The sequence below is a fragment of the Xenopus tropicalis genome, chromosome 4, assembly GCF_000004195.4.
Source record: "Xenopus tropicalis strain Nigerian chromosome 4, UCB_Xtro_10.0, whole genome shotgun sequence".
Lineage (NCBI taxonomy): Eukaryota > Metazoa > Chordata > Amphibia > Anura > Pipidae > Xenopus > Xenopus tropicalis.
The window spans coordinates 63,958,354-63,980,101 of NC_030680.2; the positions used below are offsets into that span (position 1 = coordinate 63,958,354).

The following is a 21,748-nucleotide window of genomic DNA, read 5'->3' on the forward strand; positions in this document are numbered from 1 at the left end:
GTACATTATATCTTATAATATGAATGGTAGTTCTTAATCTACATTTTGATTTAGGTAACCTATTGGAGTTTTATTACAAAAATATATCCCCCCACCAATGTAAAAAAAAGAATGTTGGAAGTCCTCATTCTTTGGGAGTCCTCTGACCTGTATAAAAGCACATATTGGTAGCTTTGTGTCTTATATGGTCATGGAAATCCTCGGTGACATTTAATCCTTATGTTTTACAAAAAGGGGGACATTGCTCCCTGTACAATAGCCATTATTTACTTCAGGAGCAGGAACAGTAGGGAAATGTGCTAGTAATCACCTCCTCCTGATGTATCCTAAAATCTTGATGTATTCTTTCATCAGGGATTTGTGCCATTTTCCAGTGATCTATAACTACAAATCTCTAGAGAGGATGTTTTGCTTCTTGTTTCAGACCTGTGCAATATGCATATACTATAGATCATTGTATATTTTCTGTGCTGTTATTAACAACCACCCAGGATTTTTTAATTCCACCACACTTTGGCCCTAAGACCCAAGGTCAGTTAATGCTACAGCAAACCCCATTACATTAACTCTTTCATGGCCCATCATAATATTTATGCCAAGAAGCACCGAGTTACAGCTAATATAAATGAAAAATGAATAGTGGTATATACAGAATATATATTTAATTATCTTTGTACATTGTATAATTCCAGATGTCTACAGTCTGCATGTATTTCCCAAATGTGCCGAGTGTATTAAATGAAATCTGCATTCATAATACATTTACTGACATTACACTAATGGTACTAATTACAGATAGAAGAATTTGGACACTAGGCCTCCCCACTGAAGCCTTTCCATGTGCTTCACATTTGTACAAAATACAATTTGATACTTTAAATGCCAGCCATAAAACATTCCTATCCCATTATAATGAATTTAATATGCAATTGCTATAAATAATATCTCAATTTTGTGGTCAGGATCTTTGTAACCATGGATTTATCTTGTAATGGCATGCTAATTTACAAGTGCAGTAACCCTTGGATACCAGATATTCGCTCTGTGCTGGCCACACAAGGCATAAGGGGAATAACCTTGCCAATCATTCTTTTGCATTAGTGTTGGTCACATGTGATCAGCCAAATTACACATCACTAAACAGTAAGAAGTGCACTGATTACATTTTTTTTCTTGCATTAACCGAGGGCTGGACTGGGATGTCTGGGGCCCACCGGGAGGGCCTCTCCAATCGAAACTAAAGGGCCCCCCCCTCCCCCTCGCTCCCCCTCCCCCCTCCCCCGCATATGCATTGCAGCATGTATTTCCCTCCAGCTTAATTAAGTGCTGTGATTGGTTCCAGCTAGGGGAGAGAAGAACGTCTTGGCGAGACAGTGGGCCTGGGTCAGTGGGGCCCATCGGGTATTTATCTGGTGTCCCGCTAGCCCAGTCTGACACTGCATTAACTGTATGGCTGATGGTGCAGAACAAGAGTTGTGGCTCCATGGGCTTCAGTCATTTAGATTGTAAGCTCTTGTGAGTTGGGCCCTCTGATCCTATTGTTACTCTGTATATCCTTGTTTGTTAAAATATTGTTTGTTAGAATTTAATGTAAAGTGCTGCATAATTTGCTTGCGCTATATAAATGATGACTTTTTTTAGTTTAAGACTAATAGACTGCCTTGTGCTTGGTCACCACATTTTTACAAAAGCACATTATAATAATAAACTTTAATTACCTATCCAAAACCATACACTGATATGGTAATTTGTTAAATGTTTGGTGGATTTATTAATTTGGCAATAAAGTTGACAGACTTGGGTGTGATCTTAATATATAATATAACTTGCAACTTAAAAAACATTTTGATTAAAAAGTGTTGTGTGATCCATGAATGGTCCCAATGTAGCTCCATCACAGTGATCTCTAGAGAAATAATTATTCCAGTCATTTGTTAAGGATAACATCACTTTTGTTCCTGTAGCAAAGTTAACAAACTTTAAATTTTGAAAGAAAAAAAAATGTACATATTCATAATATTCTTCAAATAGTCCAATTTCAAGTTGAGGTTTTTTGTCTAATTTTACTTACTAGATGCTCTTGTTATTATTCCTTAAAGCCCTGGGAAGCATGTTTCTGGATATCTGGAAGGCTTGCATCCCCATCCAATCAGAAATCCACTGAGGAAAATAATAGTACAAACATGGAATTAAGTAAGCTAATCTTCCTGGTGTATATAAGAAATTTGGGGTTTGAGCCAGTAAAGCATGGCACGCATCTTCCATGACAGGTGAGAGATCAGAAGAACCAAACTTGTGCAATGTATGGTAAAGGCCCTTTAAGTTTTCTATATAGTCTTCACCATAATCTTCTTTCACATCTGGCATTACATTATCCAAAATGACTTGGTTTTGAGAACCAAAAATATCTGCAAAATAAATCAGAGGCCTCAAATGTACATTTACAGACTATTATAGTTATGGGATTGATATCTAGAAACCGATTATCCAGAAAGCTCAAAATTACTGGAAAGTCATCTTCCATCAGCTCAATTTTTATCAAATGATTCACATTTTTATAAATTACTTTCTTCTTATCTGTACCATGAACCCAACTAGGATATAAAAGTATAGGATCTGCTATTCAAAATAATAATTGGGTCTTTCCATAATTTGAATCAAAATACCATAAATCTACTAAAAAAATCATTTAAACATTAATTAAACCCAATAGAATTGTTTTGCCTCCAATAAGGATTAATTATATCTTAGTTGGGATCAAGTACAAGGTACAGGTATAGGACCCTTTATCCAGAATGCGTGGGACCAAGGGTATTCCGTATAAGTGGTCTTTCCGTAATTTGGATCTCCATACCTTAAGTCTACTAAAGAATCAATAAAACATTAATTAAACCCTATGGTATTGTTTTGCATCCAATAAGGATTATTTATATCTTAGTTGGGATCAATTACAAGGTACTGTTTTATTACTACAGAAAAAGGAAATCAGTTTTAAAATTCTGAATTATTTGATTAAAATGGAGTCTATGGGAGATGGGCATTCCGTAATTCAGAGCTTTCTGGATAACGGGTTATGGGATAAGGAATCCCATACCTGTACTGTTTTATTTTTACAGAGAAAAAGAACTGGACTTAATGGAATAAAGTTTTTGGCTAATGTAGTCCATGCCAGTAACAGTATTTAGACTAGGTATATCTATAACATAATAAAAGTAAAATTGAAGGTGATCATCTTTAAAAAAAAAAAAGTAAAAACAGTATTACTGTAAATTATGCCTTATAATAAAACAATTCCTATTGCGAATGAAGAAAAGTCATCTATCATAGTAACCAAAGCTTTGAATTATTCGTTTATGTTCTTTGTGAACCTACTTGTTCTGAATCCACTTGGGCAAACAACAGCAACTTTTACACCCCATTTGGAGAGATCTTGTCGCATCACTGCAGAGAACATTGAAAGAGCTGCTTTGGATGAGGCATACGCTGCAAACCCATTAAGCGGAACGTGTCCTAAGGTTAAAAAAAATTCCAGTCTGAAAGAATCAAGAACACTTTATATATGGAGTTCCTTTTATTAACACTGGGCACAAAGCAGTGTGTTTTTATTCATCTAATGTAAAATGGAGAACCAAGTACAGAGTATATCAACAGCTAAACATATGTATGCATGTTTTTATTTATATAGCCCTAATTATACATCATACGACACATAAGTAAAGGGCCCAACTTATCTTTTACCGAAGGACATGTGGGAGATAACATGCTGTAAACTGCAAACTTTCACGCTATTTTCAGGAATTTCGTAAGGAATATTAAATTAAGAAAAGATTTGCAGTTTTGTACTAGAAAAGCATAGTTACCTTTGTAGAATTCATACACATTTGATTTTTAGAAGTTTTCTAAAAAATGCAAACATTTCATAAGTTTTATTAGTATGAAGTATTAAAGGAACAGTAACACCAAAAAATGAAAGAGCTTTAAAGTGATAAAATATAATGCACAGTTGCCCTGCACTGGTAAAACTGGTGTGTTTGCTACAGTAACACTACTATAATTTATATAATAAGCTGCTGTGTAGCCACGGGGGCAGCCATTCAAGCTGGAAAAAAGGAGAAAAGGCACAGGTTACATAGCAGATAACAGATAAGCTCTGTAGAATACAATAGTGTTTTATCTGTTATCTGCTATGTGCCTGTGCCTTTTCTCCTTTGAATGGCTGCCTCCATGGCTACATAGCAGCTTATTTATATAAATTATAGTAGACTTTCTGAAGTAAACACACAACTTTTACCAGTGCAGGGCAGCAGCACATTATATTTTAGTTACTTTTATACACTTTCATTTTTTGGTGTTACTGTTCCTTTAAGACAAAGGCACTCATTCGTTCTTTTACTTATGTACTCTTGTACTTTTTTAAAAATACATGGTTTTCTAGGGTCAACTTACTGTAAAGGGCTTTTAAATACATACAATACAGACGGTGTGTTGTGTTTGCAGTACTGCATAAGTGTCAGCCATGAAAATGCGTATGCATTATGTTACTTTTGTGGTTTCTAAATGGCACATACTTTGGTATATTAGGCATTATTGCTCCCATATGTAATAAAAGGCAGTAAGTTTAGCCAGGAGCAGTAACCCATAGCAACCAATAAGATGTTTGCTTTTAAACAGGAGTAACAGTAAATGCTACCTGCTGATAGGTTGCTATAGGTTACTTCTCCTGTACAAACTCACTACCTTTTATTACAAAACCCTCTTGGATTCTTATTTTGATGTTGAATCTTTATATCTAAATGCATGTGGGGAAATATGATGTTTTAAAGTGAAAGTTATGAGGTGAAGGTTTAAACGAAGATTAGTGGAATAAACCCCAAATTTTAGCATGTGTACTTTTCAAAAAGGCATAATTTTCTAGGTTTAGTGCATTTTTTTCTACTAGGGGAGGATGCTGCTCTTTTGAGTTTTTTGGAAAGTCTTCAGTGAAAACAATACATTTGGCAAGGGTTTATATTGTTAGTTTTGCCTGTAACAGCATACATCTCCATTAGGAACTATTTGGTATTTTTGCTTTCCAAATATGTTTGACTTTGTTTGTTTAGAGACATTGACTATACATAAAGCTTGTTTCCAGCAACTGCAATGTCAGAAATGAAAATATATAACTTCAGATAGTTTTGAGTCTCTAGGAGCTACATCATTTTATAATACAAATATCAATGCACCCTCTCTGATGAAATGTCCAATGATTCATAACACATTTAAAGGAAGGAGCTCAGGAAAGTAGTGATGCGTTTACACCTCTCGTTAAACCTCCCACTTCCGGCAAAGTGACAGGTACCAAATGCCCTTATGATAATGTAGGTTTGTCTTTATCCCTCCTCTTCCGGAGAATGCTAACAAGCTAGTACACTCCCCTTTGAAGTGACATAGATGATAGCAAGAGCTATTGAAGAAAAAGGAAACCATTAACAGAATTTTACAAGAGCTGTATTTTACTGCTAAATAGTGATGAGCTAATATTATATCGATATTTATAAGAACTACTTTACAGTTATAATCATATTTATCATAAGACTATCCAGTGTATGCCTATTGCTGTGACAAAATATAATTCATTAAAAACATGGTGGAGTGTGTATGGAAATTATGCAAGAACCCCCGAAAATTAAACCGCCTCTAAAACCAGGTGATCACGTTAGAATAACAGCGTATAAAAATGTATTTAGCAAGGGATATGAACAGACATACACTTATGAAATTTTTATGAGTTTGGACATTAATACTAAGGGGCACATTTACTAACCCACGAACGGGCCGAATGCGTCCGATTGCGTTTTTTTCGTAATGATAGGTATTTTGCGATTTTTTGCGATTTTTTGCGATTTTTTTCGGCGTCTTTACGATTTTTGCGAAAAAACGTGAGTTTTTCGTAGCCATTACGAAAGTTGCGCAAAGTCGCGATTTTTTCGTAGCGTTAAAACTTGCGCGAAACGTTGCGCCTTTTAAGTTTTAACGCTACGAAAAAGGCGCGACTTTGCGCGCAAGCGTTAACGCTACAAAAAAATCGCGACTTTGCGCAACTTTCGTAATGGCTACGAAAAACTCGCGATTTTTCGCAAAAATCGTAAAGACGCCGAAAAAATATGAAAAAAAAAAAAATATGAAAAAGTCGCAAAATGTTCGTTTCCAATCGGAATTTTTCCAATTCGGATTCGAAATCGTGTCTTAGTAAATCAGCCCCTAAGGGTGTGAAACCACTTTATAGACAGAGATCTAACTGGTGAAGTCATTAAGGGTTCTTTCCATGCTGAAGAAATAGTGAAAGTTCCTGAGGACTGATATCGTGTTTACAGAATTGAAAAGATATTGAAAAAGGAACGTTATCAAGGGAAACTACTTTACTACGTTAAGCTGGATTGAAGACCAGCAACTGACAAACATTTAAATTATGGAAGAAAACCCATTTTACATTACAGTTCCCAGTAACGCATCTTTTAAGATTTACCCTGACAATCAAATTTCAAGTTTTACAAAAAAATTGGCTAAATTCATTTCATTCTTTTCATAGTGTCTGCGAGGTTGCACTTACAAAGATACAATACCCCCCACACATGGAATACTTTTGAGGAATTAGAACGTAACTTTAATCAGCAAGCGTGGTTTACAACTGAAAGAAATGTATGTCAAGTCTGGTTACTACAGTACAGTAAATGAACTTGTAAAAGTTATTAATCAGATTAAATAGACAGTGTGAAATCAACACCTATGGATATCAAACTTAGATATGACGATATGGAGTGAACTGCTTAAGTCGTTGATTCAGCCTACAGTTTTATTCCTGGCAACAAGTTGGCACAAATTTTAGGGCTTGACTCAAACAGTATGGCTGAATCAAACACTGGTCAACTACAAGCAGACATTAGACTAGGGAGCTGATTTACTAATCCACGAATCCGAATGGGAAAAAATCGGATTTGAAACGAACATTTTGCAACTTTTTCGTATTTTTTGCGATTATTTCGTCGCCGTCACTGCTTTTTCGTAAATTGTCACAACTTTTTCGTAGCCGTTACGACTCGCGCGAGTTATCGCGACTTTTTCGTAGCCGTTACGACTTGCATGAATTGTCGCAACTTTTTCGTAGCCGTTACGACTTGCTCGTATATTGTCACAACTTTTTTGTATAGAGCGCTCGTAAACGGCGGGCAAACCTTTCAGACTGATTTTGGAAGTCTCCCATAGGACTCAATGGCACTCTGCAGCTCCAACCTGGCCCAAGGAAATTCACGATACTGAAGCTTGAATGAATCCAAAACTTTCGTACTCGGCGCGACGGCTACGAAATAGTCGCGACAATTTGCGCAAATCATAATGGCTACGAAAAAGTCGTAACGGCTACGAAAAAGTCGCAACGGCTACGAAAAAGTCGCGACAATTTACGAAAAAATCGCAAAATACCGATCATTACGAAAAAAACGCATTCGGAAGCTTTTCGGACATTCGTAGATTAGTAAATGTGCCCCTTGGTCTATACAACTTTTATGTTTATATAGACATAGTACAGCATCAACGACTTGGTAATTCATATGTTCAGCTTCTCAGAAGTGTTCAACTGAGTGGTAAAAACAATGAAATCATTATACAATATATCAAACCTGATTATATAGTTGTAATTGTAAGCACAATTTTGACTATTACTATAGATATAAAAACTGACCAGAACCGCAACATGTCATTTAAATACGGAAAGACCATCATACGGCTACACTTCAGACCCTGTAGAGACGGGTTAAATTAAAAATTTATTCAACAAGAATCTATGGAGACCCCACAGTCTATACTAATTATTATAAATTACAAGCGGGTCGAGGACTAGATGGATTTCACGGTACTGAACTGATGCATGATTGCAGAATTGGTCCAATACATAGAGGAATCTTTGGTCCTGCAATGTCGATTCGACAGTGTGGTTTTGAACTAGTAAAACCACATTTTAAGACAGCTGCACAAAACATTGCAAAGGACATTGTAGGTCATGTATCTATAGCTGTTGTTGATAAAATATGTTCACATCAAGAAGGATCAGGAATTGTGTATGTGAGTAAAAAACTTTAGGACAGAATTTCCACCAGTGTTTCCACCTTTCAAGAATAAAAACCCACCACATAAAAGAAGAAAAAATCATAAAGGCAAAGCACAATCTACAGACGACATCTTCTAGATACTCAAGGCTCTACAATGTTGTTTATTCATGCTTGTTCCCCAGAATGTACAAAATCTGAATTGGACCTTTTTCAGATACCACCGAGACTATGATCTATGAAGATCATTCAACATGACAATGCACCTATCCCTGCTGATGCACGTGTCATTAACTATCCCATTGTCAGTCTTTTCAGTCCGCTTGATCCTGAGCCTTATAAAATTGTTATTCTACTGGCTTCACTTTTTGTAAAAAGAGTGCAAGTTTCACCGGCTGTAAGATTAGGACTTTCTCAAGCACTGCTATCTATCTAATGCAAAATACGCTGAAAGTTTACAGCATACCAGCAGGAACAAGGATCTCAAACCATGAAAACCTGTTTCTTGGTCATATACCAAGATTTGTCCTAATTGCTTTTGTTGACAATGAAGGTTTCAGGGGGAGCAATTTTTGCCTTTAATCTCTTTAACCTGGCCAGGAACCTGGTGGACATTACTCTCTTGTTCGCAGTGGAAACTTGAGAGCTAAAATATGTTTTTCCGCACCGACACCATCTACTATTAATCTCCCTTGTCGCGGGCAACTAATCTCCCCAAAATGCCATCCCACCGGCTAGAATATAAATTGCCATTGGGATGGCATACGCGGCACCGTGATTTGCCAAAGTCGCGGAAGTTCGGCAAATCACTGCACCGCGTATGCCATCCCGCCGGCGATTCTAGCCAGTGGGATGGCATTTCAGGGAGATTAGTTGTTCATGACAAGGAAGATTTGTCGCGCGGCGACTAATCTCCCCGTGTGCCACAGCCCTTAAGGGAAGCGTAAAGCGTAATAGAGATCCAATAAAACTACCTGCTTGCTTCACCAGTAGCTTCTTTTTACCAATGGGACATTTTTTATCACACAGCTTTCTTAATGTTTGTGGCACTTTTTAGAATACTTTTTTGACGTGGTTTCTGTTCTTAAACGTAGCTCCTCTGGTGTATTTGCTCTTAAATCCAGTAGCAAATAACCATTAGGTTCTTCAAAAACCTCTAAAAAGCATTGTGCTTTACCAGGTTATATCTGTCTAGCTAGTGTTATTTGTAATTTGTCATGTGGATTTTTAAACAAAACCATATACTGTATTTAGTGGTTTTACCTTCGCAAAAAACATTTTGTACTAGACACATAATACTGAGATTTCTGTGGTGAGCATACTTGTTGAATGCCTTTTCAACTTTAATATTTTCACTAGCACTCTCCATCAAACCATCAACAACTGCTAAATTAATCTTATCAGGTGGAAATAAATCATCAACAAAGGTACTAGGTAATTCTTCAATTAATTTAATGTTGTAATATAACTGACAACTCATCATAAAGTTTCTGCCAACATGAATAAAACCAAACTATATTTTCAGGTTAATGCATCAAATGTGTATTAGAATACTGTAAAAGTATTTTTTATAAAATAGCTCTTTGCAGAGTTAGAAGGCCCTGCAAAGATGCAAGAGAATGTGTGTTGCATGTATCCATATTGTTAGTAACCAAATGGTAATGTGGTAAAGTCAGATGTCAGTTGTGTCTTTGTATAAACACACTTCTGATTTTTTTACAGTGCTCGTGTTTCAATCTGCCAGTATTTCTTATTTCTGACAATTCCTGGCTGTTCTACTAAAATACGGTTGAGTTTCACAGTCAGAATTGTGTGGGTAATCCAAAACTAGTTCTTTAATACTGTCAAAATTAATGGATTGTGAATTTGTGACATGTAGGGGCAGATTCATCAAAGTATGAGTTTGAATCCCGAAGTGGGTAAAATTTGGATTGGATATGATAATTCCTGATGATCGAAAATGTCACGAATATGCTTACGAAAAAATTGTAATAGTCGCAATAATATCGTATTGGCAATCCAAAAGTCATGAAATTTTCGTATCCGAACAAACGTAAATGGCGGGAAAACCTTTCTGACTTTGATCCTTCTGTGCATGTTTTTGGAAGCCTCCCATAGGACTCAATGGCACTCAGCAGCTCCAACCTGGCCCAAGGAAAGTCACGATAACAAAGCTTTAATGAATCCAAAAAAGTTGCACAAATTAACAAAAAAGTTGCAAAAAATATGCACAGTACGAAAACTTGAAAAAAATAAAACATTTTTGTATTCGGAAACAATCGTACTTTGATAAATGTGCCCCTTAGGCTTATACCTATCACTTTTAAAATGGTTTTACCACTTGACAATTTGCATCCGTAAGTTTTGGGCCCTGCAGAAACAAATTCAGTTATGTGAGTTCCAGTTGGCACCTCACTTGTTAATTCACCCAAGTCCTCACCCAATGGTGGATTCCACGCACCTTTACTTACACAGATGACTGTATCATGATAGACACACCTCTATTTTTCATAAATAGTAGGCTGTCCTATGGGATGTCTTTGTATGGGGTATAGACTGGTAAAATCATAGTAACTGATTTCCTCTCCAGGACCAGTCACAACAAGTTTTAAACATTCACTGCCACAACACACTGCACTGCTGTGCAACAGATTTGCTACAACATTTAGAAAATCTGCAGCGTTAAACTCATGACAGACCTGTCTTGTTGAAAATAACGGCCTCAAACAATGACTGCTGTAAAGCCGCAGCTGTACAAAATCACCAGGTTCTATATCAGCAATAACCCTCTCCAACAAATTTTCTATAGCACTATGCAGTGCCTCTATGAAAGATTGTACAATCTCTGTTTCGCGGTTACTGTATATACCGTTATATATATGTTCTAAAATGACTGTACTGCATATATCCCCTCTGCTTGCCAGCACCATCACATTTTCCTAAAGCAAATAGCAGCTTTCATCCAGTGGCCATTTTTCCTCTGATACATAATCAGTTACATTTAAATCTGCAAGCAGCATACACACACACACACAAAAACCCTTATTCGGTATACATTTTTTTATCAAGAATGCAGGCTCACACAGGCAGAACTGTCTTTGCTAAAAGTTCTGCTTTGTTTGAGCTGAGCTCAGGAGAGAAAGCTATGAGAAAAAAATTAAAGCAGCCAGCTAGAGCTGAGTTTCTATGGGAACCAACAATGCCATCTCTTCACTGGCTGCTAGACTGGAGGGTGTGTTTAGTTGAGCTTAGGACAACTGAGCATGCCCACAAGCCAGAAGTCAAAGCAAATTCCTGAGGGAGGGGGCCGAGTGGGTTACAGGAGGAAATGTTTAAGGGGATGCTGCAGCCTTAAGGTGGCCATACACATAGCAATTTTCGATCTTTCGTCGCACAAAAGATCGTTCCCACCCACCACTGACGTTCAGGGCTGAATCGTCAGATATGGAGGTAGAAACAACAGAAATTCTAGCCCTGAACGTAGATTTGCTTAACCTGGCCGATCCGCGAGTCCCCTTATATCCGCAGCCTTTAGCCTTGTTTCATACGATATTCGGTGCATGTATGGTGGCTTGACTATTAACCTTTGGACAACCAGAGTGGCAGGTACTGAAGGATTTCAAAGAGGCTGTTCACTGATTACATTTTTGTGTGTGGAGTCAAAGATATGTTGATTCCAGAAGGTATTGGTCACTTGTCAACATCCCAGGCAGAGTGCTCAGAGAATGTGCAGATCAGTTGACAGATGTTCTCACTGACATCTTCAATACCTCTCTGAGTAGGGCCGTCGTTCCCACATGTTTCAAGTCCTCCATCATTGTCCCTGTGCTGAAGAAGTCTTCCGTGTCCTGTCTAAATGACTACTGCCCTGTTGCACTCACATCCATCATCATGAAGTGTTTCGAGCGGCTCGTCATGAGACACATCAAGTCCATGCTGCCACCCACACTGGACCCACTATAGTTTGCGTATCATTCAACGGACGATGCCATTGCCACCACACTTCATCTGGTACTGACACATCTTGATACACACTTACGTTAGAATGCTGTACATAGATTTTAGTTCTGCATTCAATACAATCATCCCCCAGCACCTGATCGGGAAACTAAGCCTATTGGGCCTGAACACTTCCCTATGTAACTGGATCTTCAACTTTCTGACTGGGAGACCTCAGGCAGTGAGGTTCGGGAATCATACCTCCAATACGACCACACTGAGCACTGGAGCCCCCCAGGGCTGTGTGCTCAGTCCCCTGTTGTTCACACTACTGACTCATGATTGTGTAGTGACACACAGCTCAAATCATATTATTAAGTTTTCTGATGACACGACCGTGGTGGGTCTCATCAGCAAGAACGATGAGTCAGCGTATAGAGAGGAAGTGAGGAGGCTAACGAGCTGGTGCAAAGACAACAACCTGTCACTGAATGTCGACAAGACAAAAGAGATGATTGTTGACTTCAGAAGGACACGGAGTGTCCACTCTCCGCTCAGTATCGATGGATCTTCTGTGGAAATGGTCAAAAGCATAAAATTTCTGGGTGTCCATCTGGAAGAGAACCTCACCTGGTCCCTCAACTCCAGCTCTCTGCAAAAGAAAGCTCAACAACGCCTTTTCTTCCTGAGAAGGTTGAGGAAGGCCCAGCTCCCACCAACAATCCTCACCACCTTCTACAGAGGAACTATAGAAAGCATCCTGTGCAGCTGCATCACTGTCTGGTTTGGGAATTGTGCCATATCAGACCGGAAGTCTCTACAGCGGATAGTGAGGACAGTTGAGAGGATCATCGGTGTCTCTCTCCCCTGTATCGATGACATACACCATACCCTGCATCCGAAAAGCCACCAGCATTGTGGCTGACCGGTCACACCCCTCACACACACTCTTCACCCTCCTGCCATCTGGAAAAAGATACCGTAGCATTCGGGCACTCACATCCAGACTATGTAACAGTTTTTACCCACAAGCCATCCGCGTTCTCAACTCAATGGACTGGTCACACACTAAAATTATTTAGACAATCTAAACAACATCAGGTCTGAACTGACAATTCACAATCACTTATTGTAAATCACCTGATCCACCTGATCTATCTGAACTGCTCTTAGCAAGCTGCAGTTATTTGCACTATATTTTTAATTTTTTTAATTTTTAATTTATGCTGTTAAACTTATGTTGTGTTGTAAAATGTTTTCATGGGTTGCATGTATGTAGCATCTTGGGCCTGGAGGAATGCCGTTTCGTCTCACTATGTACAGTACTGTATATGGTTGAAGTGACAATAAAACCTACTTGACTTGACTTGTTACAGTACAGAGCAAGAGTTAGTGTAGAGCACTTTTGTCCAGCTCTGTAATAAGCTTTAGTGTTGTTGGTCATTATATAGCACTTTCTGACAATGGGAGGAGCGCACATACATTTAAACAATGCTAGCGTAAGTTAGTTTCAAATCAATGACTAGTAATTTAGGAATATTAACTTAAATTACTATGTGACAATTATTTTGTTTGACTCCATTTTATCATAAGCACTTTTTAGATCTTTCTAATAGTATTAATAGTATAATTACATTGTCTAGTTTCTCATTAAAACTTTTAAATATATTAAAAATTTGAATTTAACATCTAGCCGCTTGTACTTAGTAACCCTTGACAATGTTATCCAATTTGCTATTTCTACATTGAAGCAATGTACTTCAACAGGGGCTTATGGGTAATGTAGTTTAAATAAAATATTGTATCTATAGCATCATACATTTAAAGCTGTTGTGTATATTTTTAAGTCTAGTTCGACTTTTTCAATTAAATATTACATTATTATGATAGAGTTCCTAATAGTAACCAGTGATTTATACAGTAGGTTTATACCCTTTTTCTAAAGCTCAGCATAATTGTACTGTATGTTGTCAAGGAGTGGTATTAAAGCTAGCTGTGGGGTGTAGCCACCGTGTGTTTGTGATAAGTATGCGTGAGATAGTGGCTGAGCAAGAATACATTACATTTGCATTCTTTTTTTTTTAGTTTAGGCCTGTGTCATATTATTAACTGAATTAAATCATAGTATTCAAGTAACACAGGGGTACTAATCAACACCAAAGGCACAACAAATAGTGCCTGTTTATGTAACCTTTGTAACCTTATACAACCATATAATTTCAAATAATTCATTGCATTTTTTTATAGTAAATACTTGTACCTTTATTGCTCACTTTTATTATATTTAATATGTAATATGTCTATGTGAAGTTGGGAGGAACACGGGTCAAAAAAATGTCATTACAGTAATGATGCTTCATTGTTATTTGTATATGACAATAAAACTTGAAACTTGAAACAACCACACTGTTATTTGCAAGTATTCACGTATTAAAAATTACTGATTCCATTTATAATCTATTACTACAATGTACATTTTCATTACAACAAAAGGTAATAGGAAATATAGGTTGCGGTATGACTACTTTGTTTAATCTGTTGAAATTGTTACTCTATTAAAATGTGATGATATAGTGTTTATCTGACAATTTATACTTTCTACTATATACTATGCTAAGTACAGACATGGACTGGAATTCAAAATAGGCCCTAGCATTTCAAGTACACATATACCCAAATGATCCACAAAGCCACACTAAATTCTTAGCACAAAGCATATTTGTTTTTATGTATATTTTTAATTGTGTTTGTATTTGTTATATTAAAGAAATGATATGACATCAATATGTAATGTGTTCTAAATGGTACCCAATGATTTATAGGTTTATACACTTTTATCCAAAGATCAGCATAATTGTATGCTAGTAGGGAGGGGTGGTTAATTCGAGCTGACTGTAGGCGGAGTGTGTTTGTGTGTTTGTGATAAGGACATCTGAGATAGAGATTTTTTTGCTGAACAAATGTGCCCTTGTTTGAACTTACAAGATTACACTTGCATTTCTTTACTTTAGGCAGGAGAATATATTATTAATTGAATTAAATTATTCTAAATATTAAGAAAATAATTGACAGTTTGTAGTTCAAATGAAATTATTAACTCACATCATATATTTGTTACTTCTACATTAAAAAATGATTTAAAAACACATATAATTATATAATTTTCTTACATTTTTTATACAATATTAAAAATTTGAATTTAACATCTATAAAAATATATATCATAATATATTTGGCAGCTTATACTTTGTTAGAGTATACTAAGTAATAGTTTATTTGATATTTCAATACTGAAACTATATAATCCCACAGAGGCTCCTGGGAAATGTAGTTTTGCAGTGGTTAGCATACTCCGGAAGGGGAGGGATAAAGACAAACCTACATTATCATAAGGGGGCTTGGTACCTGTCACTTTGCCAGAAATGTGTGGTTTGATGAGAGGTGTAAATGCATCACTACTCAGGGACTATGGAGTACCTCTGTACTTTTGGTATAGTAGTTTTTTTGTTTTTTAATTTTAAATGAAAAAAAATTGAAAAAAAAATTATGCATCAAACAAACATTTCATGTGTGGCACTGCCTACCATTTATATTATAATATTGTCTATTCAGCTTCTACGCCAGTGTTCTCACAAGGTGGCTTTCTCCTTTGTACTTGTAATAACGGATTGTTGTGATTAGTGGCTGCTTGATTAAGCTGCCTATAAATTTGGGGTATCTCCTGCTCAGGGAAGATTTAAAATTCACATTTACAACATTTCCATGTACTCAATTTTCAATTTTTAATATGTATTTCAGGATATGTAGAATTCATATAGGACCCGTTATCCAGAATGCTCAGGACCAAGGGTATTCCGGATAAGGGATCTTTCCATAATTTGGATCTCCATACCTTATGTCTACTAAAAAAATCAATAAAACATTAAGTAAACCCAATAGGATTATTTTGCATCCAGTAAGTATTAATTATATCTTAGTTGGGATCAAATCCAAAGCACTTATTTTTACAGAGAAAAAGGAAATCAATTTTAAAAATCGGAATTATTTGATTAAAATGGGGTCTATGGGAGACAAGCTTTCCATAATTTGGAGCTTTCTGGATATCGGGTTTCCAGATAAGGGATCCCATACCTGTACTGCAATGTTTTTTGAGCTGTACAGTTCAGGAATCTCCATATCTATCTATATATTTAGTACTGGTGCACTTGGGAGATATATATGATATATTCATCTATATTTAAACTATGTAATATTTCCTAATTTCATGGTAACTGGCAGATTTAGATAAAGACTATTCTGCCCCAAACTTCAAAAGAAAAAAATGAACAAGAGAAACGCATAATTTGTACTATTTAGCAACATCTCATAAATGTGTAATTCTGTATGTAAATGAGATATTTATGCATGTTAAATTGAAATCATATACAGAACTCATTAAGTAATCAAAATGCTAATTACCTGGCCACAGCAAGTAAATTTTGACAAATTAATGAGTCCATTAATTAATAGCAATATGCAGTCCTTTGCTTTAAAACTCTGATACATCCTTTTATGTTTTTATACATAACTAACTTCGTCCAAACACTGCTATGATTACAGCCCTAGAGGACTGAGCGCTATAATAAGGCTGCAGCTGTGTGTTTGATTTGAATATGCTGTCAGTCTTTATTGCCTCCCAGTGAACGTCATATCAGTAGAGAAACAATCCAAATGAAAAACAAAAAAACTTTCACACTCTGACAATAGAGTCCCTTAAGGTGGCCATACACGAGCAGATCCGCTCGCTTGGCGATGTCGCCAAGCGAGCGGATCTTCCCCCGATATCCCCACCTATGGGTGGGCGATATCGGGGAGCATTTAGGTAAAAAAAAAAATAATCCGATCGTTTGGCCCTGGGGCCAAACGATCGGATTATGTGGGCGGCAATGGGGCAGTCGGATCGGGGACCGCATCAACGAGCCGATGCGGTCCCCGATCCAACCAGATTTTCTAACCTGGCCGATCGAGATCTGGCCAATTTCAGGCCAGATATCGGTCGGCCAGGCCGCTCTGCTCTCCCCATACACGGGCCGATTAGCTGCCGAATCGGTCCGAGGGACCGATATCGGCAGCTATAGTCGGCCAGTGTATGGGGACCTTAAGTCTTATGTCTCTATACCCCAATTGTACAACAAAGGCAACTATATAAAGTATAAATAAGTATAGTTACCCATTGACTGGCCTGTGCTGGATTTCAGACAGACTGCAGTACTGACAGTTGTATTTAAGAATTATTACAAAAAGACATTTTTGTATAGTTTTGAATCATACAAAAGGGTATTTGTCATGACAAAGCATTCTCTTCCTCTTTGTCCTTCCTTGGGATGTATCGAATTCGCTATTTTGGGATTCGCCCAAACTCTGAATCCTGCAGGAAAGATTCGGCCAAATCCTGAAATGATCCTAATTTTCATATTCATATTAGGTCACACAGGGGCTAAAGACAACCATATTCATGTCACATGATTTTAAGGACTTGGATTCAGTTCAGATAGGCAGTTGGATTTGGCTGAATCCTGCTGAAAAAGGCTGAATCCCAAACCAAATCCTGTACTTTGTGCATCCCTAGTCTTTCCACTTAGATATATCCACTTACAAATATCATCTACTTATATACTTACACAGTGGTGCAAAATAACCATTTATTGGTTTCAGTGCATGTGCAATTATTCTGTGTTTCTATTATACACAAATACTATCTTAGTATACTGCCTACATTTAACCCTTTCTGTTTTATATTCTACATTTAAAGAGGACCTGTCACCCTAAGAAGTAATCCCAAATTTAGTCTATCATGTTATTTAAGCAAAATAAACATCAATTTCATTATTTTCCTTCAGTCTTGGAATTACTCAATCACAGCAAGCAGAATGGAAAGTTATTTTCTTCCCTGCCTCTATGCCTAAGGCATAGAGGGGGGGCAGTCAATATATGATTAACAGCTGGAATATTTAAATGCCTTTATAATGGGTATGGATGCGTTAATAAAAATATTAATTTGGGTTTTATGTTTAATTTTTAAAGGACTTTGATTATACAGCTTTTTATGTCTGGGTGACAGGTCCCCTTTAATGGTACCTTTTTGTATTGTTCTGCCTATCTAATTGCTGCCCATGTTTGCTATTGGTGTCCTACTATAGGTAGCAACATCTTCAGTGTGGTCTCTGGGTTCTTACAGGTAAACCCTATATTTTGTAAAAACAATCTCTTTTCCCTTTAGGGGCCACACAAAGGTACTCCATAGGGATTTCCTCTGGCTCTGGGTTGGCTTCATTCTTAAAAATTAACAGGGCTTTGGTCACATCCCAGTAGGTTAGTATGAATGCAGAGTACTTAAAAATCTCATGAATAGGGCTAACGTGTAGGAATTGTTTTTGTGATTTTACTGTGAGACAATTTTAAGATATTTTGTGGTTTTAGAAAAAAATTGGCATTTGAAAATGTAAGTTGGAGAGGAACACATTCACAGGTGTATTTGCTTATGAATTAAAATCTACTGGCACCATAAAGAATGGCAATTGCTGCCCCATCTCTACCCCCAGGCTTTGGAGCATTATAGGAGATTTGTATATAGCTACAAATGTAGCCCAGCACCTCTGCGCATTGATATACAGCCATCAGTTACTGCAACAGCAATTGCTTTCCACTAAGTAAAAAAATGGAAACATTATAACAAATCAGTTTCAGAAGCCCGCTGTCAAACTAAAGCTAAGAAAAATGGCAAAGAGCATTAGCAGAATGCAGCAGTGACGTATGTTTGTTATCAGCTTATAAATCTTACCTCCCATGCTGGAGATGCTAACTAGCCTTCCCTTGGATTTCCGCAGCAATGGAGCAAATATTTGAGTAACCTGAACTGCACCAAGGAAATTTACTTCCATGCATTGCCTATATACACTGAAAGGAATTAGTTCTCCATCAGCCACATAGCCAAGTACCCCAGCATTGTGCACAATGCCCCATAATCCTGAAAAACACAGATATGTATGGATTTATTATTCATTTTATCATCTATTTAACAATGTTCATATAAGACAGTACTGAGAAATGGGGTATAAAGTATGTTAATCATTGGCAAAAGCACAAATCATTTGATGGCCAGTTTGTTGGTTTAGTTTAGAGATGCTAGTTTATAAGAATTACACTATAGCAGCGGCTACTGAAATAATAACCATATTATATAATAACCATATATAATAGCTAGGTGTTGCACTTCTGTAATAGTAATAGAACTGTTACAGACTAATGTACAGGAGCCTGTAAACTGCGTGCACTGTTTTGCACATGTAACAAGTAAATTAGTGATGACCATTATTTATAAAACTCATAGGATCAGAGGGTAAAAAAGAAATGTTATGCATACATACACACACATAATGTATTTTTAAATATGTTTTTTTTGTAGCAGAAGTACTCTTGTTATATTTGTCACTCTATTGTCAGAAATACAGGCATGAATGGGCAAATCTACCAATGTTTATTGATGAAAACCTCTCCCCTCCAATACTAAGCAAATTACCTTTTTATGTGTCTTTATTACTTTTATAACCTTAAGTTCTGCTTGGCAAAGCCTACAGTAAAAAGGGAGTGTGTTTTCATAAAGGTTATTAGCACTTCTGAAACACAGGTGTTCTTTATACAGCTGGTATAGATATAACTGTTGGTACGTTTATGGCTTTTGGAACAGTTTAAAAGTTTAATCTGAGCATATCTAGCCATATATTCTTAAAAACAAACTTCTAGAAATCATAGTCATATTTTGGTGGGTAAAACATTTATCATTAGGATGCCCAGTCTCAGGAAACTACATGGCACTACTGACCATTTGTAAGGTATAGGATCTATTATCTGGAATGCTTGGAACCTGGAATCTTCCGGTAATTTGGATCATCATTCCTTAAGTTTGCTAAATATAATTTAAACATAAACAAATAAACTCAAAAGGATGGTTTGGATCAAGTAGAAGGTACTGTTATTTTAGAGAAAAAGGGAATCATTTTTCAAAATTAGGATTATTTGTTTAAAATTGATTCTATAGGTGCTGTAAAAGTGCTGTAATTCTGAGCTTTCTGGATAAGGGATCCCATACCTATTCATAAGCAAACCAATGCACTTGAATGTATATGAAATAAACAAGTGATCTGAAAAAGGATACTATCAAAACACCTTGGCCTTTGATAACTGATGACAGATATACTGACTGAAGACTCTTCAGGTCTCACTGCCAACACCTAACCTGCTTGAGCATGCACAGTTGAATGAGCATATATTCTTTAATAAATATATATATGAGATTCTCTTCTGTGGCACACAAGAGGGATTATAAGGGGAGGATTAGTGCAACACTTCCTTTTTGACTGATGTAAAGGTAATAAGATTGGATGATGACCTAAGAAGCCTAAGGTCAGCCTCCTCAGAGCAGTACTAAGGTGAGCAAGGTGTTGGGTTGGCTAGTGGTAGGTCTGATCTTTGGTGTTCACTGTATGTGATGAGAGATAGTGACAGACCAGCTAGCTGAGCAACCGAGGCTCCAACAATAGTAAGAAAGGGTGGTGCCTCGTCAGCCAGGGACCCAGCCTATAGGGAGCTAGGGATAGATAGATTCTGATGCTGCATAGAAGGCATCCCTAATCAAGCTGTCTCCATTGCCAGATACCTGGCAGCCACAGAACCACTTGACCTAAAGGAAGAGGGAGAGAAAAAACCAAGCAGCCTGGTAATCCTTGTACTGTTTGATATTATTAGTATTGTAGGAACTTGTGTTAACAACTGATCCTGAAGAAGCTGTGCTAGTGACTGAATAATCTGTTCACCTGCAAGATTGTGTGTTAATGCTTCTCTAGGGGGCTGATTTACTAAGACACGATTTCAAATCCGAATTGGAAAAATTCCGATTGGAAACGAACATTTTGCGACTTTTTCGGTAATTTTGCGATTTTTTCGTATTTTTTGCGATTTTTTCGGCGTCTGTACGATTTTTGCGAAAAGACGCGAGTTTTTCGTAGCCATTACGAAAGTTGAGCAAAGTCGCGATTTTTTCGTAGCGTTAACACTTGCGTGCAAAGTCGCGCCTTTTTCGTAGCGTTAAAACTTATAGGGCGCGACGTTTCGCGCAAGTTTTAACGCTACGAAAAAATCGCGACTTTGCGCAACTTTCGTAATGGCTACGAAAAACTTGCGTTTTTACGCAAAAATCGTAAAGACACCGAAAAATCGCAAAAAATAAGAAAAAATCGCAAAATTACCGATCATTACGAAAAAAACGCAATCGGACACATTCGGCCCGTTCGTGGGTTAGTAAATGTGCCCCTAAGTGTTTAACTACAAGTCTCCTGTTCTCTGTCATACCAGTATGTTCTCTAAAGGGTTCATTTATTGCAAAAGTTATTAGCACCCACTGTATACAGCATTACAAACTAAACTGTTAATCATCTATGTTTATTGGCATATAATAGAGCAAATACCACAGGACTTTACTAAAAGAAACTATTTTAAAAATTCTAAAAAATGGGTGTGAGAATGTGTATTGATATGTTAAATGCTGGTTTACAAATACTTGCTAAAAAGATGGGCAAATTGTTGTGATGCTTATAATGAAAGAAAAAAATCCCAAGCATATGTTATATCTGTGTATTATTCCTTGAGCATAACAAAGCATCAGGAACCGATTATCTTTCAGGGCATATGAT

The 21,748-nt window shown here is 37.0% G+C and overlaps 1 protein-coding gene across 1 annotated transcript in view; it reads right to left on the minus strand.

The window, feature by feature from the left end:
- Nucleotides 1-1,285: 1,285 nt before the first annotated feature.
- The window catches only part of hsd17b2 (hydroxysteroid (17-beta) dehydrogenase 2), a 34,886-nt gene continuing 14,423 nt past the window's right edge, over nucleotides 1,286-21,748 (minus strand). Inside the window, exons 3-5 of the mRNA XM_002934950.4 lie at nucleotides 18,841-19,026; nucleotides 3,373-3,510; nucleotides 1,286-2,408 (exon numbers count right to left, since the gene is read on the minus strand). Coding sequence (XP_002934996.2) covers nucleotides 2,071-2,408; nucleotides 3,373-3,510; nucleotides 18,841-19,026 — 662 coding nt within the window. The 3' untranslated portion in view covers nucleotides 1,286-2,070. The remainder of the gene's footprint in view (nucleotides 2,409-3,372; nucleotides 3,511-18,840; nucleotides 19,027-21,748) is intronic.